The following is a 27,645-nucleotide window of genomic DNA, read 5'->3' as shown; positions in this document are numbered from 1 at the left end:
TTAGCAATTTCAAATATAACTGAACCTTGCAGGTCACCAAGGAAACCAGACCTATCTCAGTAACCTGATTTCACCCGCGTAACACAGCTTCGCGCTGGGGCTGGAAACAGAGTCAGCAGATTTCTCCCGCAACTTGGCAACACACCTACCTACAAGACTTATAAAACTGAGGGAATTTGTATACGATAAGTGAGAACATAAATATTCGAACTGGCCATGCTGGGAGTGCTGCTACTTTTCACAAAGATGCCTCTGCCGCCCGGTCCATGTTTCGAAGCACTTGTTTGAAACTGTCTTCAGCACAGGCACATGAGATAATCAATCTTTTCTTATGGTCTCTGTTGAAAAACAAAAATCACACAACAGTGTGTGCTTAGAGCCCCTGCAGTTTCATTTTCTAATCTCTGTTGGGCTTTCAACACTGTTCTTATTCATAAGAGCACTTTCAACACTATTCTTATAAGTAAGAATACTTAAGTGCCTACTATGTCCTGAACAAAGTCCCTTTTCTCCCAGAGTTCTTGCCCTAGAATCGAGAAACAAATAATACACACAAGTAAATAAATATGTAAGATCCCTTCAGTTACCGGTGAATATAATGAGGCCGATAAAACAGGGGTAATGGGGGTGGGGTTGATGCTCCTTTAAACAGGCAGGAAAGTCCTCTTTGAGGAAGCAGCTTTGGCTGTGCAAGCAAATGATGGGGGAAGAGCCGGCCAGAACATCCTGAGCAGAAGGGAAGCGAGTGCAAAGGCCCTGAGGCAGGAACTAACCTGGAGCATCAGAGGAAACAAAAGAAGGCCAGAACGGGCCGAAACACATGGGCCCAGGGCAAGGGTGGGCCAGGTTGTGTTTTCAGGACAGAGCTCGGTATTTGGAGTTTATTCTGATCGCAATGAGAATTATTGGAGGATTTTCTTTCTTCTCTTTTCTTTTTTGAATTATTGGATGACTTAAAGCAGAGGAGTGGTGTGATCTGATCGACATTTTTAAAAGATCTCTCTGGCTGCTGTGTGGGGAAAGGTCTGAGAGGGGCAAGAGAAGCAGCAGAGAATCTAGTAAGGAAGCTACTGTGGAAATTTAGGAGAGAGATGCTGGTGGCTCGGCCAGAACGGTAGGAGTAGAGGCCGCAAGAAGTGGCCTGACCCAGGAAATAGAAGCAACACAGACATCTTGCTGATAGCTGGAGAGGGGGATGAGAGAAAGGAAGGAACAAAGGATGACACACCGCCACATGTTCACTGGTCCATCATCTCCCTCTGTTATCATCACTATTTTTAACTTATCTACTTTTTTTTTTCAAAGCTCACGTTTTTAGCCTTTGTTTTCTGGAGCTTTATCTACGTTTAACAATTTTTTTCTGGAAACATTACTCCTTTGGCGTTACGACATCACACTCTCCAGATTTCCCTTCTGTTTCTCTCACACTCTTCTTCCCATCCCTCAAATGTTAATTCCCCCAGTTTTCCATCCTCCACCCAATTTTTTTCTAATTCACTACGTCTCCATGACCCATCTCATCCCCTATGTTGTTTTAAAATATATTTTTATTGATTTTCGAGAGAGAAGAAGGGAGAGGGATAGAGAGATAGAAACATTGATGAGAGAGAGACATCGATCGAATGCCTCCCCCACGTTCCCCTACTGGGGATGGAGCCCAAAACCCCAGGCATGTGCCCTGACTGGGAATCTAATCAGGGACCTCTTGGCTCATGGGTCAATGCTCAACCACTGAGCCATACCAGCCGGGCAAATCCCCTCCTGTGTGTGTGTGTGTGTATATATATATATATATATATATATTTGTATTGATTTCAGAGAGGAAGAGAGAGGGAAAGAGAGAGAAACATCAATGATGAGAGAGAACCACTGACTGGCTGCCTCCTGCACACCCCCCACTGGGGACTGAGCCCACAACCCGGGCATGTGCCCTTGACCGGAATCGAAACCAGGACCCTTTGGTTCGTAGGCCGATGCTCTATCCACAAAGCCAAACCAGCTAGGGCCCCTCTTATGTTTTTAACCACAACTCATATACTAATGACTTGTAACCTGAGTCTTCCCAAAGTGTCAGCGTCAGATGCACACTGTTGTTGGACATCTCCATCTGGATGTCGCATAGGCACCTCAAATTCAGCAGGACCACGGTTGCACTCCCCATATCCTTCCTCCCGCCTCCCTCCTCTATATTCCCTGCCTGGTGATAGTGGCCTAAACCTTCCCTGACTCCTCCTTCCTCACCACACACATCGCACTCTCACCAGCTCCTGCCAAGTTTACTGAAAAGCTCACAACCTTGTGTCTTCCTTTTCCTCCTATTGCCACCACCCTGGTTTCACCCTCCATCATTTCTCTCCAAGACTATTACACTATCCTTATCACCGGTCTCCTTGCCTCCAGCCTGCTTTCTTGATATCTATCTAAAATGTGAATTTGACTGTGCCATTGGAATGCATGAAAACCTTCAGTTGTTTCCCTCACTTAAGGTCGGGTCCAAGACCCAAGAACCACAGCAAGACAGCCTGAACTCAGTCATGTCTCTAACCTCTTCTTCACCCTTCTTTACGTTACTCTCTTGACAAGGATGGTGAGAAGCCCCGTTTTAATTTAGAGTCAAAGGGAACCTCTGTACTCCTATAACACCTTTTTTCAAAAAACAAAACAAAAAAACAAACTTCAGTGAGTTATAATTTACATATTATAAAATTCACCTGTTTTAAGTGTATAATTTAATGACTTCCAATAAATTTACCAAGTTTGCAGCTATCACCACCATCGATTTTAGAACATTTCCGTCACTTCAGTACCACAGCTCCCTTTTCATACCTCTCTCCAATTGCTTGTGAAACTGTCTTTTGTGTGACTTCCTCTCAAACTCGACCACAGCTTCTTAAGGGCAGGGGTGGAAGCTTATTCTTCTCTGTTGAACCAAACACCTTGTCTTGGGTGAGAGCCAGTGTTACTTAATTTGACCACCGACTCTGCTTATCAGACTTAGACTCAGATGACTTGTAACTATTCCTACAAGTCAAATCCACCCTCAATGGAGCATTTCCAAGCCACTCACCACAAGGTCTGCAAAAAAAATAATAAATCAGGTTGTCTTTAAGACATCCTGAGTATCGGTCGAAGTAAGTATATAGCAACCCACAGAAAATACTTTAAAGGGAACCACAGTGAGTTAGATTATTTAATCTATCCCTCGCCTTGTTCTAGAAAGGATTTCAAGTAAGGGGTTAAGAATCAATTGCATGGCTTTAATGATCCCTTAATAACTTGGTCCATAGGCCACCTATGTGTATTTAAATAATTTACTAAGGTAGACTTTGCATTGGGTGGATATTAAATCCCCGGGTCATTGATGAACTTGATTAGTTACTTGTAGAAATCCCAGCTCTCATTCACAGTGCCGTGACCTGCTTGAACACTAGGAGGTCCCCATTTCTGGGTGTACAAATAGTGTAAGACCTAATAACTAGATATGACTCCTAAATCATATACTTTTGCCACACGTCCCTTCCTGTGTTTGACTGGCTCAAACGAACTGGCTCAAATTGAAGCCCTTAGAAACCTCCTGTACACACTATTCCTGCTACATCCTAAAATATGCTAAGGGTTGGTATGCACCAAATTAGCAGTGCCTTTGCAGGTCTGTGTGCTAGTAGCAGGAGAGGGTTCAGCCCGCCCTGAGTTATTTTGATGCTACTCCTTTCAGTGGTTGGGTGGGACCCTTTTGAAAACATAAGAGGAAATAAACATCTCTTTGGCATATTACATGCTATTTCAGAATCTGGTAACTAGTACATAATTATATGCCATCTCAGAATTTGGCTCTATTTCTTCAAGGGTGTTCATGCTGCATAGTTTTTTGTTTGTTTTTTTTTCCTTCCTTCTTCTTTTGGTCAAATGTGTTTATGTACCTCGAGGCAGAATTTAGCCATTAATGTCCACTGAAAGCTGGAGAGAAAGATTACACTTAGCATTTTGGAATGATTTTCCATAATCTATCTAATGTGTTTAAATGGGTTTCATCTCATGTCACTTATTTGTCCTAATTCCTTCAAGTACAGATCAAATACCGACCGTGATACAGACTCGTTCAAGGGCATGGCAGGTGACTGTGCCTGGTGGTGAGGGTTTGGAACCGCCCACTCAGAAGGTTGAGGGAATGAATGGAGATAATGCAACTTCCCTTCCTACTTGCTCACCTCTGAGGTCAAGTCATTTGAGAGGAATATCACATCAAACTGTTTTCACACCTTTGATTACTTAAAACCTCTCAAAACTAACGAATTTTAATCGTGGCACCAGTGATCATTAAAACCCCAAACTCTGGATTATGCATGTTAGATCAAAAGAGCAACAGCCAAAAAGAACCAATTAAAGGCACTTGCCAAAATGCTTGCGGAGTTTGAGGAACAATAACCTTGACCAGGGCCACTGTTGACGGACATGCAGAGCTGGATCTTAGGATGGTTTTTATGCTACAACTATGAGGCTGGGAAATGTTCCTGTGGGACATTGATGGCTGGCTTCTTAAGGCACCAGGAGGCCGGGGAAAAGAGGAGACTGGTTATCAAAGAAACAGAAGAGGCTTTGAGCATCCCTGTTGATTCAGACAGCTGTAATGTGCAGAAGAGGTGGTTTCCAGAGGGCACCTGAGCGACTAGAACAGGTTCTCCTCAGCTGGCTGCCAGGGGAGGAGCGGGCACTAGAAACACACGTCTACTTCTGGGACAGAAAAACAAGGATGACGTCCAGGCCTGAACAGAAAGAGTCTTTCTTCTTCCGTGACCAAAATCAGAGTCACATTATTTGGCAAAGGCTGGCTTCAGAAATAGAAGTAAACCAAGAAATGGGATTGGAAACAATTAAAATACTCTTAAGATCATAATGGTGGTGGTGATGAAGAGTGTCTTTTATTGGGCATGCACCATGAGCCAGTCACTCTGCTAAGCATCTGACCAGCAGTGCCTCGGGCTCCCCAACACTCTGGCAGCACGGGGCCATCTCACATGCCCCTCTGACAGATGAGGGGAGTGAGAATCAACGGAGTTAGTCAGCTGCCCAAGGTCACGATGCTAGAAAGTGGCAGAGCTGGGGTTCGTTGTGTTTACCAGGATTGAGTTACAGTGAGTCACGAAACCCACGTCATCCCCCACAGGCGTAGATGCACCTTCTGTGTTCTGCCCCCACAGTGGTGGCTTCTGCACAGAAGGCAGCCTGTCTGCGTGAGCTATAGTCAGAGGGATGAGCTCAAGGCGGGGGAGGGGGTGGGGGTGGTAGTGGGGGAGGGGGAACAGAGGGGTAACACCAAGAAAGGGTGAAGGAGGAAGCCCTGATCCTCCCCCAAAAGAAAGGAATAAGAAGTCACCTGACACGCCTTCAGCTTCAAGACTGCCCCCAGCCAGTTACGTCACATGAACAGAAATTTATTTATAGCAACCTAGCTCCAGGCACGTGAATTTGAAAGGGAAAAATTTGGAAGTTCCGAATAAGGGGAGCCCCTGGTGACTGTGAATTACAAGTCCATTCCTCCTCCCCATCCCGTGATGTCACGCTCCTTTGCTCCTGTCACTTCAGGTCCCCCCTGAGCAGAAACAACGTCAGCATCAACAACAATGTCAACAACAAAAACATCATTGACATTTACAAATAACAGGAAAACTAGCCCCTGGGTGGAGCAGGGCTGGATTCTTGCTGTTTCTAGGACTGGAAGCCTGGACTTGGCTCTGTCCCTGTGTTCCTTCTCCTCAGCAAAGCTGTGGCTTTGAGAGGTTTAATGTTTGATTTACATAGGAAGATTGCTTGGCTGGATCAAAAGAAAATAATTGGAAGTACCTACCTTGCCACTGGTTTGCTCCCTTCTCCTCTATGAGAGAAGGGATCAGGAACCAGAGGAGAAAAACATTTTTTTCAACATTGTAAATCATTCCATTCCTCATCCCCTTTTGGTAAAGAAATATTTAAGTCGCATGCATTCTTGGAGAGAATTTTCAAAAAACACTCAGCCCACAGGAATTCTGTTCATCCCACAAAATCTGCCTGGGTCCTGCGAGCATTAGCTAAGACGGGTTCCTCCACTTTCAGCCCATCAGCATTTTCTTGCTCCTTTGATACCAGTAGGTTAGGGTAACACAGACATCTGCTGCATCAGGACACAATGGGCCAAGCCAGGCCTCCTCCCAAGCCGGGGCTCCGGTCACAAGTCATTGTAGAAGGAACAGAAAAAAAGAGGCCCGTGCTCAGCTACACTTCTCTAAGCTCTCCAGCTAAACTCTCTTTGGTGCTTATCTTATTTATTATATAGTTTCTGCCCAGTGTTTTTTGAGTTTTCTGTTTAAATTATTTATGAAAACACACACAGCCCAGGATTTATCACAGTGGCTTACTGTCTATATGGAATAGTTTTTGGAGATAAGATTAGCTGTGAGAAAGAAAAACAGCCATTTTGGGGTGTTCACCCTTTCCAGGCAAGGCGGGTGAAACTGCACATTTCTCTTGGGAAGCCAGGATCCCACTTGCGGCAGGTAACCAACTGGCCACCATGCGCGAGCCTGGAGGCCAGTGCTTCCCCTGCAACTCAACTGAGAAGCAGAGTGTAACTGACTCCCTGGTTTCCCAAGTGGGAAATGTTTGGTTAATATCAGGCCATTTCTGTCCTTAACCTTGTAGCATATTAGGCTTTCCCCGCGGCGGGAAACCCTGGCAAGTCCTTCTACATCAAGGAAGGGGATGCTTTTCCAACAGAAGTCAAAAAATGCCCAAGAGCCCTAACCGGTTTGGCTCAGTGGATAGAGTATGGGCCTGCGGACTGAAAGGCCCCAGGTTCGATTCAGGTCAAGGGCATGTACCTTGGTTGTGGGCACATCTCCAGTAGGAAGCGTGCAGGAGGCAGGTGATCGATGTTTCTCTCTCATGGATGTTTCTAGCTCTCTATCCCTCTCCCTTCCTCTCTGTAAAAAAATCAATAATATATATATTTTAAAAATGCCCAAGAAATCTTCCCTTTCTCAATCCAGCAGGAAGGCGGACATGTCAGGCCTAGTTTAGAAACAATACTGTTGGTCTTCACACCGCCTTTCTTTACTATGATAGTGGATACTTTGGCTCTGGCTGGGCCATGGTGAATCCAGTCGCTGGCTCTACAAACCTAGTAGAAATGATCTAAGAAGTTTTACTCTTTGTGGGTATTTAAATCATCAGTTGAAATCCCCATAGCACATGATATTCTTGGGTTTGTCCAGTCCCCGTACTGGAGGAGAAATATTTTGGAAGTAGATTTTCTTTTCATTTTGTTTTTTAAAATAAAAAAAATATATATTATTTGTATTATGTTTTTATAACATTTGGGGATTACTTTCCTCCCAAACAAAAATGCAATTCAGTTAACATTAAATGCTAGATACTGGGGATTCAAAAGATAAGAAATGGTCCTTACCATGAGGGTTCTCACTGATCAGCAGGAGAAACAGGCTCAAAATATAAATATAATAGGGGCGAAATCGCATAATTCAAGCTTCATACGTATAAAGGAGCAATTACGTTGGCCTGGGGAAGAGCAGTGAGGCAGGGGAAACCTGAGATGCCACCCAGCTAGTTCCTAATTGGTCAAGAGAACATCCTGTGAAAGGCATTCCCCGAGGAAGGAACAGCATGTGCTAAAGGTCTTGAGTAGGAAAATTCTTCTCCTGTAACAAGGGTGAAATCCAAGGGGACAGAGGAGAGTGGAGGTGAGTATGAAGGAGGAGCTATGAAGAGAAAGAGACCAGAAAGAAACGTTAATATGGTACATTAGGTACTTCCTTCCTTGAGAAGGCAATTGTTGGGTAAATATTTGACAAAATGCCTCTCAGTAAGTTTGTTGTTTGAATTTATGAAGGCAATGACTAATATGTTTCACCTGGCATTTTGGGCAAAGGGAAGAGAGAGTGATGCCTGGGCGAGAGTGTTCATACTGGTAACAGGTATTGATCAACCCTGCAGATATATATCGTGTGTATTTATTTCATGCTTTATTTCACATTCTTCACAATAGGAAGCATAAAGTTATCAAAGCTAGTCATAGACCCAAGATGACAAAAAAAAAACAAACCCCACCCTCTTTTGTTCTCCAGGCTTGTCTGAGAGGACAGGAATACAGAAGAGACTCAAATGAGAAGAAACGAGATCAATTTGGGGGGCAAGAGACAAATGTGGAGAGAACCCGGTTATTAAACGGGTCATCTTCCAAACAGGTACTTAGAACTCTGGAAGACATTCTCCCGCTGGTGTGTGTGTGTGTGTGTGTGTGTGTGTGTGTGTTACTTGGGAAAAAGCCCACACAAAAAGGAGATGTTAAAGAATCCTAAAAGTTAAAGGTCAGGGCAGGAAGAAGCAAGGGCAGGAACTCCCATTGTGGGTACCACCACCGCCCCCCCCCCCACCCTCCGGCCACATGATTTCTCTTCACCCTGGTTCAGCCTCCCTCTTCTTTCCTTATAGTCTAACCCATTAAACTGCAAATCCAGTTTTTATTTTAAATGAAGAGAGTAAAATGCAATAATAACTGCATCCCATAATAACTAGCCATTGTACAAATATTTGTGTCTAGGATGATAATAGTAAATAAAAAGAGCAATATAATATAATAGCAATATGAGAATGGTGACAATAACAGTAGTAGTGAGTAGTTATCATTATTTGAGTGCTTACAATGTTCACACTGTGCTAGGTACTTTGTACATATTAGCTTATTTAATTTTCTTAAATCTCTATATATTATTTGCCTCACTTTATGGAGGAGAAAACCGAGCCTTAGAAAAGTTAAGAAAATTCACCTCGGATTTTACAGCCAGTATGTGGTAGGGTAGGGATTCTGCTGCAGGCAGTCTGAGCCCAGAGAGGGTTCTCTGAACCACGGAGCTGTATGATCATATTTCATGTGTAAGCGCTTATCTGTGTAAGCATCTTCCTTATCCTATGTAAGCTGAATACCACAAGTGGCATTCAACACCCATTGTTAGCATGGTGAATTGATTTAAGATGAGTAATATGCCTTTTATAAAGTCTTATTTAATATTTTATGCCTGAAACATACTCTAGAGGATGGACTCTCTTTTCTGTTGGCGGTATGGATCCCTGAGATAGGTCCTGGATACCTGATATCAATCAACTTCTTGTTGGGATTTCTTCTCTAATCTAGGATGTTCACACTGGGTTATTTAATGTTCAAAGTACACCTGAAATCATCAGTGATTGATGTTCATGGATGTAGCCGCATCCCTGGGAGAGATCTATACTCCCTATTAAGGAACATACAATCACACGATAAAAGATTTCTCCTAGAGTCTGAGGGTGACAGAGACTAACAATATTGGCAGCCCTGAGAAGAACATGTTGCCTGGATCTTTCCTGTTACTTAAGGACAAAATGTGATGCCTGATGCTGATGAAACTTAGGGAGGGAGGTTAATCCAAAAATTAAATCTAGTCTGGCTAGAACAACACGTTTTTAGCATTAAGGTAGCTTCTTATATTTTTGCACTTAGGAACAAAAATCAAGGACAGATTTTTTTTTTTAAGTAATGTAAATTTAAGTCAAATAGTTAGCATATAGCAATCTCTCTAGATTGGATTTATTAAGCAATGAGCAGCAGGGTTCTTCCATTTTCATGCAAAGACCCAAGATAGTCATGGTTGTTTTGTATGGCCATGCTCATGCAGTTGAAATATTCAAGGACTTGAAGTTTCATGCTCCTCTTCACAGACTTATTTGGGGGACAAGCTGGTAACAGATTCCTGTCTTTTTCTTCTTTAGCTGTAAAAATTATTCATTCTTTAAATCATCAATGCAAAACACTCAGACCACATCTACAAAGGACATAGTTGCCCATAGAAAAGTAATTATGAAATAATGACAAAAATAGGTGGTAAAAGTGCTTAAAACTGGCAATTTCTATTCTAAAGTACAAGAACAGGAGTATTCAATGTCAGAGAACTCAAAACAACATTATTTACATAATCCTAATTCTTTCCAGATAATGATATCCCAAGGGTTGGGGCCTTGATTGTACAAGTGCCTTCAAGGTCGCATCTTCTCTATCAAGAAGAGTGACAAAGTCAGAATTTTCCACAGTGAAACTCACCCCTGCTTGGCTCTCTGTATGACAGGTATTCCTTGGGGGACATTAGAGGATTTGCCTCTGGATACAAAGGCACCGGAAGGGCAGGCTGAGAGATGTCACCGAACGCAACATTTCAACAGCCATCTGACTTGTGTGCTCATAATGTTGATCCCTCCTGGCTCCATCCTTCAACGTTTGCTGGGTACGAGTGAAGCCAGAGATCCCTTATGAGACTCAAACCAGATCCCAGAAATCCTCAGGCCCCAGGATCATGGTTTGGAGAATACCCATCAATGTCTATGAAGAGCTGGTTGTTCTTAAACCTTCATAGTCTGGGCCTGCCCTGCTATATCTCAAATCCCGGGGGAATGAAGGATGTATCAAAGCTCCTTCTACAGGATTCTCCTTAGCAGGGAGGTCTGGAGCTAGTCTCCCAGAGGAGGCTCTGAAAAAGAACATTGGCACCTCGCCAAGAGAACCCAGGCAGACTGATCCAGTTTTCCGAGCTCGGTGTCTTGGAAGCCACATCGGGCACCAGAGTGCAAAAGATCCTTGGTCAGTCAGAAAAGGGCAGGAGGAAGAGCAGCTGTTTAAACCTAACCAAAGCCCTCTTCCCTAGGTGAACATCCTCCCGAGTAATTTCCTTCTAGAGATTTCTGTGCCTGAAAACTCTAAGGAATGTTTTGCCTCTGGTTTCTGAAGGCAAGTTCACTCTCGGCCTGAGTGGGTAGTATGAAAGCGGATTGCTTAATCCATGGACATTTTCCCACTGTACGGTCATGACGTGAAGCATGCCGCTACCACATTTTGACACAGATTGCAGTTCCCATCACTTAACACATACGTATTGCAATTTGACATGTACTGTAATTCCCATTCCTTAACCCAGCCTCAGACTGTCAAATTCTGATGAGCCTGGAATAAGCGAGGCATTGACTGTCAAGTAACAGAGGCATTTGCCGGCGAGTAATCAAGCTATAATTTCCCGACACCTGCCTAGAGGTGGGCAGATCCCCAAGTGCACAGTTAACGTGGTGGCCACTGCATTATGACATGACTCCCTCATCACAGCCAGTGGCTTTAAGCTCTGGCCAGGCAGAGCTTGTGTTCAGTCTAAATCTAAGATGAAGCAGTGACTTTGGCGCCTATGCTGAGATGTCCTGTGGAGTGGTGCCTCCTGACTACGGTTAGTTGGTGGTGTGGCCTAGAAGAAAGAACACTCCTCACCGAGGGCCAGCTCTGTCCACATTGCAGCGTGAATTCAGGCACAAACCGCGCTCCTCCTAAGCACTTCAGTGTCCCACCAAGGAGATACTTATCATGTTTATCTCATGGGATCATTATGAGAACGAGTAAGACGCTTAAATGTCATACTAACATTAGATTACATTATGAATTGCCTTGGTGGTCAACTATTCTTGCAAATGCTACTCCAGCGGGTGTCAGTGGAAGGGCAGGTTCTGATGCTTCTAGAATACCTTCTTCCACCTCAGCTCAGCCCCGGGCCAGATTTCTACAAGCCAACCTAAGTGGCAACTTCATTTTAGACCCTTTTCAAAGCTACGTGCAACCTTTTGAACTGTTTAATCAGATTAGAATTTAACAGGGAAATAAATAAACATCAGCTCCACATAACCACCTGGAAGCTGGATGAGTTAGTAGACTGAAAAATGAAGCGGGCTCTCCATATGAGCAGGTACTCATCTCCCCGGAACAGCTGCTGGCCTAGGGGAGCTGGCTGCAGCAGACAGGGCCCCGGCGTGTTCACGGGAAGGGACTGGAGCCCAGATTTCCCCATAGAAAATGATGAAAATGATTATCCCAGAGCCTGAGGACGGCAACCTTCTATGAAAAGAGACGTCCTGGGCCCTTCTCCTCTTCCAAGATCCTGTATCCTTGCTGTAAGGGGTGTTCAAATCTCAAGGACTGAGGAGATACTGCATTTACTTCACTGGCAAAGAAAGTAGAGACGAGATCTCCGTTTTTCAAGAGCACCATTTGCTCTGCTAATAGGACAAGGATGATTGTCCTTTCACCATCATCCACCGAGCAACTAAGTATTTAGATTGCAGGCCACAAGGCCCCAGCCTGACTTTGGAAGGAGGCAGTGCACCTGATCCCAGCAGCAGCTGCCTCTGCCCCAGGCCTGCCAGAGCCAGGGTGTTTACATCAGCGAGATCACCTGGGTCTCCGGGAAAGTGAGGTAAGGCGAAGGTGAAGGCGGTTACGCAACATAAACATTTTCATTGTTCTGGCCATCATACGTTTCTCCACACAAACTTTGGAGGCTACAGTAAAGCCTCTTCAAGTAACCTGCAGTGGCTTAAGAAGTCAGAATATCCATCCAAACATCAAGGCAGCAAACGCCCAGAACTGAGCTGCTCAATACAGTGGCCACTAGCACATGGGGCTATTTAACTTTAAATTTAAATAAATTAAAATAAAATTTAGAAGTCAGCCGTTCCTTGGTCTCACCAGCCACATTTCACATGCTCGGTAGCCACATGAGGTCCGTGGCTGCCATACTGGACTGCGCACATATAGACCTTATCCAGTGGTTCTCAACCTTCTAGCCCTTTAAATACAGTTCCTCATGTTGTGACCCAACCATAAAATTATTTTCGTTGCTACTTCATAACTGTAATGTTGCTACTGTTATGAATCGTAATGTAAATATCTGATATGCAGGATGGTCTTAGGCGACCCCTGTGAAAGGGTCGTTCGACGGCCAAAGGGGTCGCGACCCACAGGTTGAGAACCGCTGATATAGACCATCTGCATCGTTACAGAAGGATCTGGGGGCAGCCCTGCTTCACATTGTGGTCAAGTCCAAAACACAAACAAGAAGACACCTCATGGGCCAGGAAGGGGTTTTGTTTCCCAGATACTGGCCATGCATAACCCACAATACAATACTTTGCAGAACAGTAGGCAATCAAGCCAGGCTTGATTTGCATTGTGTGTTTTTCTACCACCTGGGTATATTTGCACAATTCCTTTCACTACCTATTTATTCAGCCTATCCTGTCTGTGAAATCTTCAGCTTCTCCTCTTTCAAACAGCTCTTAGAGAGTTGTTCTCCCATTAATCTGTCAGTGTCAACCTACCAGCACCCTTAGCAGTGTCACGACAGCAGGCAGGACCCAGCGCGGGCATATGTGTTCCGGAAGTCACACTGTTAATTTTCTCTAACTTCTGCTCATCCACTGTCAGATTCCTGTGGGTCAGGCCTCCCTTCTTCCTGTCCCGAGGCCCCAGTGCGGAGGAGACAGCTCACACAAGCACACGCTGGTTCTGACTGCCCCGCCTGGGAGGTGGTGAGTCATCTCTAACACCTGGCTCAGTGTTTGTCACAGCTCCCTCTTGCCTCTGGCTCAGATTCTGCGCCCTCGAGGTTCACCTGAGTAATAAGGCTGCTCTGCCCACAGCGTCACCAGCCCGAAATGTACCTCACAGAGACGGAATGCACAGCCCACGGTTTGACCACTGCGGGTCTGTGGGAATTTTCATTTGCGTTTGTTTTCCATTTTAGCTGTGGATCTGTTCACCTTGATGTGCCCCAAGAGCCCCTCAGACTCCAGGGGCTGGATACGTCATCCTCTGCCCTCAGATTGTTCCTCTTCTTGAATCTATTTCTGCCTAAGGCAGAATTCTGGAAATTATCTAAGAATCCTCCCCCTGCTCCTCCTCACACTTCACAGTAATCAGACTCTGAAGCTGGACTGTCTTATCTCCTCTCTCTTGAATCTGTCCACCAGCACCTCCCTTGCCAGGGTCTGTCTTTTTTGCCTGGAAGGTTGTAGGAGTCATTTGCCTGGTCCCTTTGTCTTCACCTCATTCCTTCCCATCAGTCTTTGAGGCTGCAGGATGAATAATCCTCTAGCCCGGCATGGTTCAGTGGTTGAGCGTCCACCTATGAACCAGGTTGAGCGAATCATGGTTTGATTCCCAGTCAAGGGGGTTGCCCGTTTGATCCTGAGTAGAGGGCGTGCAGGAGGCAGCAGATCAATGATTCTCTTTTATCATTGATGTTTCTGTCTCTCCCTCCTCCTTATTATCTAAAATCAATAAAAATATATTTAAAAAAGGAAAAGAACGATTCTCTAGAAGCAAATTGGATCGTGTCATTCCTCTATTAAAAATTCTTTAGTGGCCCTAGCTGGTTTGGCTCAGAGGGTAGAGCGTCAGCCTGGGGACTGAAGGGTTTGGGGCTCGAATCCCAGTAGGGGGCATGCAGGAGGCAACCGATCAATGATTCTCTCTCTCCCTTTCCCTTCCTTTCTGAAATAAATTTTTTAAAAAATTTTTTAATAAATAAATTCCATTGTCTTTGGGGTCCTGTTCAAATTCGCTAACAAGGTACTCAAGACCCTGATGACCTGACCTTCAATTCTGAGGGCACCTCCTCTGGGAAGAATTTCCAAGGCTTTTCCTGGGGGGTCGGGTGACTGCTCTGTCCCTCCTTTGTATTTCCATCACACGCTCTGGGTTCAAATCTACCTACGGCACACACCTTCCTCTCTGCCTCTACCTTAAGCTAGCGCTGCTCAAGAGCAGCAGTGTTCATTGTCACATTCCCAATGGCCACCACAGAGAAGGAGCACAATGAATGTTCAATGGCTGACAGTTGCCAGGGTGTTGTAGGCATGAGCACAAGTTGAGGTCAGAGCACCAAAGCCACAGCGGCCACAACAGGACTCCTCCCCCTAAGCGGGAGCAGAAAGGTCATGCTGTTACTCGGAGGAAGGAACGCTCCCTGACCTGAACTTGTTGAGAGGTCAGTAGTCTGGTGAGGCTGTCCGTGTGCAGTGGCCCGTCTGGGCTTGAAGATTCGTCCATTATCATCAACACCTTGGAAACCTCCGCCCTGGAGAGAGCGTGCCTGTCCTGGCCTACCGCTCTGCAAAGGCACAGCTGGCTTCTGTAAGCTCTGGCAGTTCCTTTTGTCCCGGGTGGGCATGAACACAAAGACATAGGACAGCTGGGTGGCAGCTCTCCGCGGGCCGAGGAAGCTCAGACGGGCCCACAGTCGACTGGGGATTCACTGTCCTTCGTAACAGAAGTCGTCTTATTGTGACTGGACGTTCCGCCGGATCACTCGCCAGGCTGCATTGGATCTTTCTCTCATGATAAGATTGTAGATAAATTGGAATGGCTGGTGCGCAGGCCCCTCTGTGGGCAAAGCTTGCTGGCGACTGCCAACGGCATGAGTGGAGCGAACGGATATTACTCCTGTGTCCAGGGCAAAGCCAGCGGTGCTTCGTTTCTCCTCCGTTTCTGCACTTCATCAGAGCTCCAGGAGGCGGTTTTAAAATAGGGCATGGCAGTAAAATGGGGCAACTGTCAGGTTAAATGGCAGCTGCTTCCAGGATACTGTTCTGCCTTTTTCTGCAGATAAGACAGCCCAGAGTCAATCCTTGCACCAGGGTGATTCTGCCACCAGCCTGCAATGCAAACAACTATTGTTACCTCCCCCCAACCCCCCCTCCTCACTGAAACTGCCGGAGCCCGAGATTGGTAGCCTCTGACGGGAAGAGTTCCCTGTGTTAATTGAATGCAACGGCTCAGAAATTGCAGGAGGGAAGATTATTATATGAAGTGGCTTTTTCTCCCGTTTTCTGTGGTGCTATGTATTTCAGTTTACCACATTTTATTTTTTAAAATCCCGTTTTAAAAAAGGATTCTGATTCATTTTTAAAACCAAAAAAAAAACAACTTGTTAAGAACCAATTAAAATTCAGATATCAAAATTTAAAATGTTTTCAGTTGCGAGGTATTATTATTCCGCTGCATACCTGCCTTAAACGTGGTTTACCGCATACAGCATTTCATCCTGGAACCTGGTTGTTTTGTTTTCATATGGCTTTATTTGTTAAGGAATTATAACCCTTTTGTGTCTGAGACGCTGTGCTGGGGGCTAGGGGAGGCGGCAAGGAGAAGCCCCGCCCCCGCCTCAGGGGCTCAGCGGGGTGAAAGGCGACCTCACACAGATGCCTGTGGTTCAGGATGTGTCTGCTGAGCGTAATAAAAAGGCAGCGGGAAACCTGGGAGAACTCCACAGCGGATGCAGATTTTCAGCTGGACCTTAGTCACCGGCAGGATTTGGGGAGCAGGTGGTGGGAGTGGGGAGCTGAGGTGGGGGGACCTGGCGGGTGGATGGAAGAGCCTAGGACCTCGGTGGAGAGCTGGGCACATTTGGAAAAGGGTGAGCCATCCAGCCTCCTTGCAGCCCAGGAAATGGCATCAGACCCCTGTTCAGACCTCCCTCCCTGGAGGGCGCTGTTGGCCTCCCTCCTGCACCCCTTCCTTAGGCTCAGGAGGCACGAGGGTCCACTGAGGCTTATGCTGTTTTATTCCACCATCTCCCCTGCCCCACCTCACACACCTCGGTCATCCTGTTGTCTCCTGGCCTCTCTCCCTTACTCAGTGGAGACTGTGGCTCCATCTCTGGGGCCCCATTGCCTGGTCTCCCCCACAATCCTACACCACTTCAGGATCTGCCTGGTGAATGCAGCCACACCCTAGCTTCTCAGGTCCCAGTGCCTCTTAAAGTGCCGCCTCCCCTCATAAGGGCCCCCTCTGTTTCAGTCTGCCATCCCCGCCACCAACAGCACACCCTCAACTACATCATCAACCAGAAGTTCTCCATCTCCAGAAACCTACTGATGAGCACCAGCCTTCCAGCTCTCCGCCCATCCACGTCCACTGCGCCATCTCTGCCACCTCTTGGCTCCTCTCCCGTGCCCTCTCGTTGTTCCTAAGCAGCCTAGATCCTGCGTGTGATCCTCTTGGTTTCCCTGACCTTTGTCTTTTTTTCCGCACCTCTGCCGAAGGCCTGCCCATCCACGGTCCCTGGACCCCGCACCCAGGCCACTGGCGACGGCTGGAGAAAAATCACCCAACTCTGAACAGTGCTGCCCCTGAAAGGTCACAGCCACCAGCCTCCTGGAACTCCTCAGTGTTGCCCAGTCTCCCTGGCCAGCTCTCTTCCACTTCAAACCTTCTTCTATTGTCCGTCTTCAGTGTCTCAGTCCTCAGGCAGAAGCTTCCTCAGCTCAGAGCTGCCCACCCCACCTACCTCCCCCCTCATTCCCACCTCTGCGCCTGTGCTCAGGAGCCCACCTCCTAGCTCTCTCAGGACCCTTACTCCACCCGTCATCCTTTCCCTGCCGGATCTCCAACTCTGTACCAGAGGCTTCCATCAGCGTTTAGTCATGATCTAAGGTCTCCTACAAAAACTGGAAAAAAACAAAACACACACACACACACACACACACAAAAACAAAAAACAACAGAACAGCCCTTCCTCGATCCCACAGCCCCTCCACTTGTTTCTTCTTCACAGCCAAAGTTCTCAAAATAATTATTTACACCGACTGACTCCATTTCCCCACCTCCTCCTCACTCCTCAACCCACTCCAATCTGGCTTCCACGCTCATCATTCCACAGAAGTGATTGTTCATCAAGTGACTTCCTCGTCTCTGACTGCAGCAGGTCTCCTTCGGTCCTCACCGTTCTTGACCTCTTGGCAACTCTGACCTGGCCACTCCATCTTCCAGGACACACTGTGTCCCTGAGCTTCTGCGAAGCCATGTTCTTCTGCTGGCTTCCCCCTCATCTCATCCTTCTCCACTCCGCTGAGTCCTGGAATTTCTAGGCTTGGTTCTCATCTTGGTAGCTGGCAGCTTTATCCTATTTTTGTATTCCAAACCTTTTGGACAGTATGGTGAACTCTCTAAATCCTCTTCTTAGAATAATATTTTAAAATGTAAAAAAAAAAAAAGATACATAGGATTCAAAGGAAACAACTTTTATTGAAATAGTCATCAGAATATTTTTAGAAACCTGTGATTTAGTAATGTATGTGCTTCATTATTAACACATTAAATAACAAGTGATGGGCGTAAAGGGTATTTTGAGACATCGGCAACAAATTTAATGAAATGTGAAAATATCTGTGATTTCTATTGGTGACAAAATTGCAGGTACTGCTAATACTACTGTGGTTTGCCGCCTGCATTCGTAAATGAAACATATGCTTAGATTTCAGCTAGAGATTGGTGGAAATAAAGGTGTCATTTTTTCCCCCCATCCAAGTTCATGTCCTATCCCCAAGAAGCCCTGTTCAAGATTTTAACTGCCAAAATCAAGACATTATCTGCCAATGACTCCTAAATCTTTATTTCCAACCCAAACCTCACTTTTGATCTTCAGATCTTAATATCCAATTGTTTACTCAGTAATTTCTACTAGGAGGTCTTAAAGACATCTTAACTCAACAGGCCCACTGCTAACGTTTCCAACCTGACCCTTTATTCTTCCTTTTGTACTGTCAGAACCTGACACTTTCCCTCATCCTCACCCTCATATTCAATACATCACCAAGTCCTATCAATTTTACTTCACAAATATATTTTATTTTTAATCCTCACCTGAGGATCAAATCCACAACCTGACCAGGAATCAAACCCAGCCTTTTGATGTATGGGATGATGCTCTAACCAACGGAGCCATCCGGCCGGGACTTCCCCAATATCTTTTTAATCCATCTGTGTGTTCTTCTCTGCTGGGGTCCAGCCCCAGCAGGTCCAGGGGTCCCCAAAGATGTGGACGGAGTCGGCGAAGAAGGAATGACACGAAGACAGCCTTCAGTTGATCAGCAGCCTAGTCAGGACCTCTAGCCAGGATCTCCAGCCAAAGTTCTGGTCGGAGCTCTGGTTAGGAACTGATGAGGATCTGATGTTTATTGTCTTGTTACATCTGTATTTATACAGGCCGATTTTAATCCTGTCAATTTCTATTACAAAGGTTAGGGCGTTTCTTATCTCCATTCCAGGGAGTAAAGATTATGTAGTTTAACTACCCGCCTGGCACTTAATTAAGGGGTTGTATCTCCTCCCTAACCTCAGGGAAAAATCCCCACCTGGGGAAACAACCTTTCTCAGAGAGGTGACCTTGGTTAAAACACATGGCACTAAGGAGAGCAAACATATTAAGAACAATATGCCATATATGCCAGGTCCCTTGAAACATATGCTGTGCAGATGTTTCTTTCCTGCAGCGACTGTGTCAAGCGGCTTCCGGCACTTCTCTGCTATCCCCTGGTAATAAATAGTCCAACGAGACCCCACACTTCCACTCCTGCCCCCAAATCTCACTTCTCTGCCACAGGTAGAGTGATATCAGCAAATGGAAATCATTGCATGACTACTTAAGCCCCTTCCATGGCTTTGTTGTTGTTGCTAAACCTCACCTGAGGATATTTTTTCCATTGATTTTTGGAGAGAGTGGCTTTCTGTGGCTTTTGGAAGGGGGACCAAAATACATCAACAAGGCCCTGTGGGATCTGGCCTTCCAGACAACTCTATGCTTCACCAACACTAGCCTTGGGTCCTCCTCAGTGCCAGGCCACCTCCTGCTAGAGTCTGCACATGCTGTTCCCTCTTCTTGCAACACTCACCCCACCTTCCCACCCTGTCTCAGATCTCAGCCCAGGTCACCTCCTCAGGGACCCGGACTCCTCTGCCCTATCTTCTTATAATTTGATACCATTCATACATTTCCTTTAAAAAAAGTATGATTTGTAATTTTACATTTGTTGAATAACTGTTTTATTAAGTGATCTACCTCCCCACCTAGACTGTAGCTCTGTGACAGCAACGTCTTTGTTTTACTCATCACTCCCATAGTCCAACATATAGAATTATGTTTTTGTGATTTTGATTGTTCATATTTTTCCCAGTGTTTGTTCTAGAAGTAAAAATTACCTGCAGTGAACATTTTAGAGTACTATTTAATGAGTTTGGGCAAATGCATGGGTGTAACCATGTAACCCAAACCTCCATTAAGTTCCTGTCACTCCGTGAAATTCCTCACGCCCCTTCCCACTCGGTTCCTGCCCTTGTCCCCTTCAGAGGTAACCACTGTTCTCGGTGTTCGCACCGTAAGTTAGTTTGCCTTTTCTTGTCCCATTTCTGGGAGACTGTTTGATTTCAACTTTCTCAGACCCTTTTTATAAATTGATGGGATATACATTCTAAATAGATGAGACAAATAAATGAACCCGTGTAATAATTAAAGTTACATACAAGTTACAAATTAAAGTTATAATTTTTTTCCAAAATGACAAAGACTTTTTAAAAGATAATAGTTGGAAAAGTTGCATAGAAACTGGCATTCTCATATAGATCTTGAAATATAAATCGGTACAATATTTCTGGAGGACATTTTGGGAACAAAAAATTTAAAATTGTTGTGATGCTTTCGATCTAGTAGTATAAATTCCCACTTTTGGGAACTTAAAGGGGTAAAGATGTGTATAAATATATAAAGACATTTACCATAACACTATTTATCATAGCAACAAAAAGAATTGTGATGGATCCACATAATTCAAAGAAATAATACCTTACTTAGTGAGTTTACTCTTAGAGTAATATTTGTATGGTAATTCTGAAATTATTTCATGTTTCTTGCAAAGTAAAACAAATAAATATATTAATATAATTAAGAAAAAATATTATAAATATAATAGAAAAGAGATATTAATATAAAAAAAGAAAAAACCCATATAGTGTTAACTTTTAACTAGAAATATTACTATGAACTCATGATTTTGATTAACTCCATTGAAAGGATTTAAGAACAATGTCACTCCAGTAGCAATGAACACACCTAGCATGCAGACATTGGTTTCTAAATACCATTCTCAATGAAAAGAAAGCAATTCTTAGGTAGGTAAAGCACAAGGTGAGGCTATCATACTTATTGTACCAGAAAGCAAAGAAGTACTCAAAGACTCAAGTCAAGAGCCAAGGTGGATGGACTTCCACTCTCCGTTTTTGGTGCAATTTCAGCACTGAAAACTTTGATGAGGTAATTAAATAAAACATAGATGGATAAATAGATAGAGAGATGGATGATAGATAAATGAGAAGGAAGAATGCCACCTAATTGTAGAAGAGATGATAGAATTAGAAAAATTATTTTGCTACCCCATTGTAATTTTCAATTCAAGCAGGGCATATCAATAGATGCTAAAATCACTGGGTGAAATGTTGTTTAGGAATAGGCTACTGTTTCAGAATCATCCCATGGATTATCTACTGATTACAAAATAGGTGTGGGGAATGTACATTAGAGAAATCTGGCAGTCACCACCTCAACCTAGAGATCTAACAGCATTGCTTAGTGCTGATGTGATGTTATAAAGCAGGACACCACACCACCTATAGGATATTCATGCCAAAAAACTATTTACCTGAATTTTATTATGAGGAAACAATCAAATTCAGAATATAGGATATTCTATGAGGCTGGGACTCTTCAAAACAGTAAAAAAAAAACATGACAACGAAAACAGGACAGAGAACTGAAGCGACATAATAACTTCACACAGTGCATGCACCTTGTTTGATCATAAATCAAAACAAAAAGCTAAAAAGACATTTTGGGTAATGTATGGTGACAGAAGATGATTTGACTTTGGGTGATGGGCGCAATGCAATATACAGATCTAGAATCATAGAAATTTATACCTGAAACCTATACGATCCTTTTAACCAATGTCACCCCAATAAATTTAATTTTAAAAAGATATTTTGATGGCATTTGGGTTTGAATATGCTCCTCCATATTAGATAATGTCATGGAACCATTAAATTTTCTTAGGTAACATAATGCTATTGTGGTTTTACAGGACCGGAAAGTGTCTATTTTTATAGAAGATAAATATTAAAGTATTTAGGGATGACGTATCATGAAGTCTAGTCACTTTGAAATTGTTCAGGAAAATAATATAGAGAGAGATAAAGCGAATTGGCAAGGTAAAGGACAATGGATGTTATTTGTGCTATTCTTTCGACTTCTCTATAGATTTGAAATTTTTCCAAATAAGGTTGAAAATTTATAAAAAGGGAGCTATTGATGGACTGTATCAAGTGAAATAGTGTTGTAAAAAATATTTACATATACATAAACATGTATGTTAGGATAACACTAGCTGCTATAACAAGGGGGCCACAAATGTGATGACACAATCAAGACAGGAGTTTGTTTCTGGCACCTGTGACAGACCAGGTTGGAGGAACCAGAGAAACAGGCAGCTCTGCTCCACTCGGACTTGCAGGGACTCGGGCTGATGATAGTTTTATTGTCTTCAGCACATGACGAACAAAGCTGTCTTTCTAGCGAAGGCGCAGGGCTAGAGGTTATCTCTGAAGCAGGCTGCCTGCATCACTTCGGCTCACTTGCCGCTGGTTAGACTTTACTCCTGAGGCTCCATGTAGTTGCAGAGGAGGCTGAAACTTTCAGTTCAAGGTGGGCAGCCACATCGCAGCTTCAACTCTCATCACTTGGGAAGGGATTTTGGTGGGAAGCTAGTAGTCTCCATCCCAGTCCTTAAAAAGGGGTCTGGAAGAATACAGACCAAGCTATTTGCAGTTTTAATTTCAAGGTTAATGGGGTTTTGAGTGTTTTAAATTACTTTTCTTCCTGCTTGTCTTTTCCCATTATGAGCATACATTTCTTTTGTAATAAGAAAAGAATCACTCTTTACAAAAATCAGCCATTGAAACTACCAAACGATTATTTCATGGGCAAATTTGTAGGATGCTTTGTTTTTCTCCCTCTGAAAGCAACATGCAAGCTCATCTGAAATGCCACCTTAAGCATTTTTCTACTCGGAAACCTTCCGTTGGACCCCATTCTCTATCTCATTGAGTCTGAAGCCTTTGCTTACATCTCAGAGGCCCCCAGCATCTGACCCCACCCTACCATCCCGCTTTATTTCTCACCTCTCCTCCCATATCTATGCTCGGGACACTTGCCTCACTCTCCGAGAATCATGCCACACCTCATACACCATCCATACCTTGGCTCATGTGCGGCCTCCAGCCTAAGACAGTTTTTGTTTGTTTTTTTAAAAAATATTTTTATTGATTTCAGAGTGGAAGGGAGAGGGAGAGAGAGATAGAAACATCAATGATGAGAGAGTCATTGATCGGCTGCCTCCTGCACACCCCCTACTGGGGATCAAGCCTGCAACCCCAGCACGTGCCCTTCACCGGAATCGAACCTGGGACCCTTCAGTCCCCAGGCCACGCTATATCCACTGAGCCAAACCAGCTATCCCTAGACAGTTTCTACGCATTCTTCAGGTCCCAGAAAACACCACCTCCTTCATGACGCTTCCCTTGATTTCCATCTTTTTCTCTGAGTTCCTTTGAAATTCAGAATTGGTGCCACACAATTTATCACTTAATCAAATATTTTGCATTTTGTTGGTATAGTATTAATCTTGTCTCTCCCATTGTAAGCGTCTTGTTTTTATATTCCTTCATAGTGCCTAGCATGGGGTTGAAGACATAGTAGGTGCATTTACTTCTCAATTAATTCCCATGTTTTATGACCTATTATTTTGAGTAGGAGGTATTTTCATGGACGAGATCCTTTTGATGGATCAAGTCTTTCAAATTCCTCTGATGCTCTTCCCAGCTAAAAGGAGAATAGGAATTGAGATAAAGGAAGAAGGAGAAACACATTGTAGCAAAACCATACCCAACTGAGGGCAGTCTCAATGTGCTTCCAAACACTACACTTCACTGTTCAAATTTTTTATTTTTTATTTTTTTTAAAATATATTTTATTGATTTTTTACAGAGAGGAAGGGAGAGAGAGAGAGAGAGTTAGAAACATCGATGAGAGAGAAACATCGACCAGCCGCCTCCTGCACACCTCCTACTGGGGATGTGCCCGCAACCCAGGTACATGCCCTTGACTGGACTCGAACCTGGGACCTTTCAGTCCGCAGGCCGACGCTCTATCCACTGAGCCAAACCGGTTTCGGCTCAAATTTTTTAAATCCAACCATTTTCTGGCCATATACCACCTCCTTACCCACTGCCACCACACAGAAATCCATCCCAGAGAACACTGTACACACTTGTCCTCAAGATAATAAAAATGTGTGGCCACCACCCATGTCAATCAACAGTGATTTCCACAGCACGCCAGGGATTGGCTCTAAGTTTCACCCAGAGGCCGATCCGTAGTGGGATGGATAGTAATCATGAAGCGGGTCTGAAGCCCCACATGCCACTTGAGAGAGCAGACCCCATGGCTTTCCAACCTTACAAAGACTTTAGTCACGAGGCCACCATTGCTCTCAGATCAGTGTCTCAGGCTGGCTCAGTGGTCGGCAAACTCATTAGTCAACAGAGCCAAATATCAACAGTACAACGATTGAAATTTCTTTTGAGAGCCACATTTTTAAAACTTAAACTATATAGGTAGGTACATTGTTATTAACTTAATTAGGATACTCCTAAGGCTTAGGAAGAGCCACACTCAAGGGGCCAAAGAGCCGCATGTGGCTCGTGAGCCGCAGTTTGCCGACCACTGGGCTGGGTCATTCCACCTTGCTAGCCTGGGAATCAGAGAAGAGGAGGCTGGAAGGAGAGGTCTCTACAGAAGTCAATGGAAACAGATGCCCGTGATATTCACGCACATGGCAGCCCTGCAGACTCCAAAAAACATCTTGTGGCAAATGGAGAGCCAGGGCTTCCACTGATGATCCTGGTCTTGCCAACCCCACCTGGCAGCTGGGCGGGTCTTCGGGTGGGAGAGAGAAATGGGGCAAGCAGCAGTTTGATTCAGGTAGGTGGGACATGAGTAAAAAAAAAACCAAAAAACATAACAGTTACTAATCCCTATTTTTAATTGTTGTTCAAGTTTACAATTCTGATAAGCTCAAAATTGTCCTGAACGTGTGAAGGACTTTTGCTGTCCTTAGTGGTTGGGTTTTTGTTGTTGTTGTTGTGGTTTTGGATGAGGGAAAATTTAGCCCACTTTGTGCTGCAACAGCACTCGGGGTAAAACATACTAACCTTCCATTTCTTGAACACATAAAGGTATCTATCCTCCCCCGAATGTGGTTTATACGGGGTGCCCTTATTCCCTAAGACAGGTGTGTGTTTGAGGCACAGTTTGAATATGGACTTTGAGAACAGTGCTCATTTGCATTCACAGTCCCTCGGTCACCCTTTCCATGTTGTCGCTGTTTGCATGTCGGGGTTCACTGCCTTGATCACTCTCTTTCAGAATCTCACGAGACTGCATTTATTTCAAAGGTAATAAACACGCAGTCTTTCTCTGGCACCTCCCTGACACTACTCCTTGCCTCTTCTCTCTCATTTACAGCAAGCCGTGCCCTGAGCTACGCTGTGTCATAAGATCTGCTCGGCCCAGCCATCCATCACGTGATACATGGCAAAAATGGGTTTTGTACACATCAATCTGAATTCAGTAGCACACCCTGGGGTGAGGGGCAGGCATGCCAGTTGAGAAGCAGTTCCCTGGGTGCTGGAAATGAGCCATCAGGCAAGAGTTGGAAAATGACTTCATCTTTCCTATCCCTGACTGCTCTAGTCCCCTTGCTCTTCTGATCCTCTCTGTTCATTGTCGCATTTCCATTTCAGACTCAACCCTCTTAGGTCCCAGTTTAAAAATCTAGTCAACCCCACATCCCCGAGGGACCCTTGCTTCTCCTTCTTCTAGGAGTCTAACTGTAACCATTCTAATGTTACCAGGTTGTGACTGCAGCGCCCAAGGCTGCGTACCTGCCCTAATGTAAGCCCCACCCCTGCTTTTCCCAGTGTGAGTCCTGTGACCTCATGAGATAGCCTTGCCCTGGGCCAGGCAATAGCTCTGCCTCTGTGTGGATGATGCCATAGCACAGCCGGGGGTCTTTGGAAAATGTTAAAAGAGTCATATTCCAGAAAATACTGATTTTGACAATGACTTCATTTCGTTAACACAGCTTGATTAGGACTTTCTCAACAAATTACCAATAGAAGACTTGAAGTCAACACCTGTATCAAGTAGCTCCGTGTTTTCATTTTATTTTATCTTTTATGTTCTTGGCTTTGATTTCAAAAGAGAGAGCTGCTTCTCTTCCCCCAAATAATAGCAGTGTGCTGTCGCCTCCACCTCCATGTGACATTTTAACGTAGGAACATATGGGGGAAGAAATGAAAATTGTAATTACTGTTCAAAATCACAAGAGGAAAAGACAGAGTTTTAAAATCAACTTTAAATCAAAATAATTATTATTGTTTGAGAATCTCTAGATGTTGTTAAATATTTGCCATTAGAGCGTTACTGTCTGAAAAAAAAACAAAGTGTGCCATATTTTCTTAAGATTAGATCAATTCTATCATAAATTGCTTTCAGAAAAAGCCAAGAGTCCATTATAGGAATTGACCCACATCTCTGCTCAGATCTCTATGGCATAGGTGAAAATTCTATTGAACTCTTCATTGGGGCTTTTGGTTTTGGTTTCAACAGTGGATCGTTAATGTTCAGTCATTAGCTGGTTAATTTTTGAGGTGACTGAACATGAATTAATGGCTAACTGCAAAAGCCAACATGCACATGGCACTTACTGTTTGCCTGGCACTATTCTAAGTGCTATAAACATACCTCAACTCATTTACTCCTCACAGAACCACCAACACGTAGGTACTGTTGTTCACAGGGGGGACAATCTGAGATGCGGAGGGGAACTACCTCAGTGTCAATCAATCACATGAAAGAGCCAGGATGCACTCCCAGGAACCTGGGCTCTGAATCTTAGATACCACACTTTAGTACCAGAATGAATTACTAACAAATTCACATACACACACACACACACATATATACACACACACCCCCAGGGTCCTTCTCCCAAAAAAATATGATAGCTTTTCATGAGAAAGGATACATGAAAATGGCTGAGTATATGAGAAGACATTAATGAAGACATTAATAAAGACACAAGAAGGTCAAGTGATTTGCTTGAGATTACTCAATGAAGCAGGCAGGAAAAGATCCAATAGCAAGTTCCTAAGTATATTCTTGCCATTCTGGATTTAGTCTCCAACTGACAAAACACCCACCGCCAGCTGCAATTTCTGGACTCTGAATGACTACCAACTGGAAGTAAGGTTGATGGAACCAGGAACCAGAGATGGATGTACTCGGAACACAGGGGCACAATTCCACATGCAACAAGCATGGTGTGATTGGCCAAGCTTTCGTCACCTGTTCTACTCAAGGCTTAAGGTATAATGAGTGAATGGGCGAAGGAAAGATAAACATGGCTTAACACTCCACCCAATGAAGTCTCTTCAGCCGCTCCTCCCAGGTCACCATGGCCTGGGGCAGCAGAGAATTCTCCACCCACTAGTGTGAGTTGCTGGTGTGCGGCAGTTTGTGGGAGGAATTCTGTTCCACGCTCACGGATGTTCCTCTTGCCCATGACAATCTCAGGCATCAATAATTAAAATGTGCCCACATTTCCTTCTCTGAGAATGGAGAGCCTATTTCATGTTCAGAAATGACCTAATGTTTCATCTTTGACATTTCAGAATAATTTTCAAGGATTTCTATTTAATTCCAGAATCAAAAAGGAAAGGGGAGAACAACCAATTCATTATGCCCTTGCCTTTTCCTGTCCCTTTATCTGAGGGTGGTCTGTTTGCCGAACATGTAGGGAGAA

The 27,645-nt window shown here is 44.3% G+C and overlaps 1 protein-coding gene across 1 annotated transcript in view; it reads left to right on the top strand.

Annotated features, from left to right (window-relative positions):
• The window catches only part of MARCHF10 (membrane associated ring-CH-type finger 10), an 81,775-nt gene that overhangs the window by 5,701 nt on the left and 48,429 nt on the right, over positions 1–27,645 (top strand). Inside the window, exon 3 of the mRNA XM_070393161.1 lies at positions 8,118–8,237. Coding sequence (XP_070249262.1) covers positions 8,118–8,237 — 120 coding nt within the window. The remainder of the gene's footprint in view (positions 1–8,117; positions 8,238–27,645) is intronic.

Source organism: Myotis yumanensis, unplaced genomic scaffold (assembly GCF_028538775.1).
Source record: "Myotis yumanensis isolate MYYU_CA2020_CCGP unplaced genomic scaffold, mMyoYum1.0.hap1 SCAF_16, whole genome shotgun sequence".
Classification (NCBI taxonomy): Eukaryota; Metazoa; Chordata; class Mammalia; order Chiroptera; family Vespertilionidae; genus Myotis; species Myotis yumanensis.
This window is presented reverse-complemented; position numbering and strand designations above follow the sequence as displayed.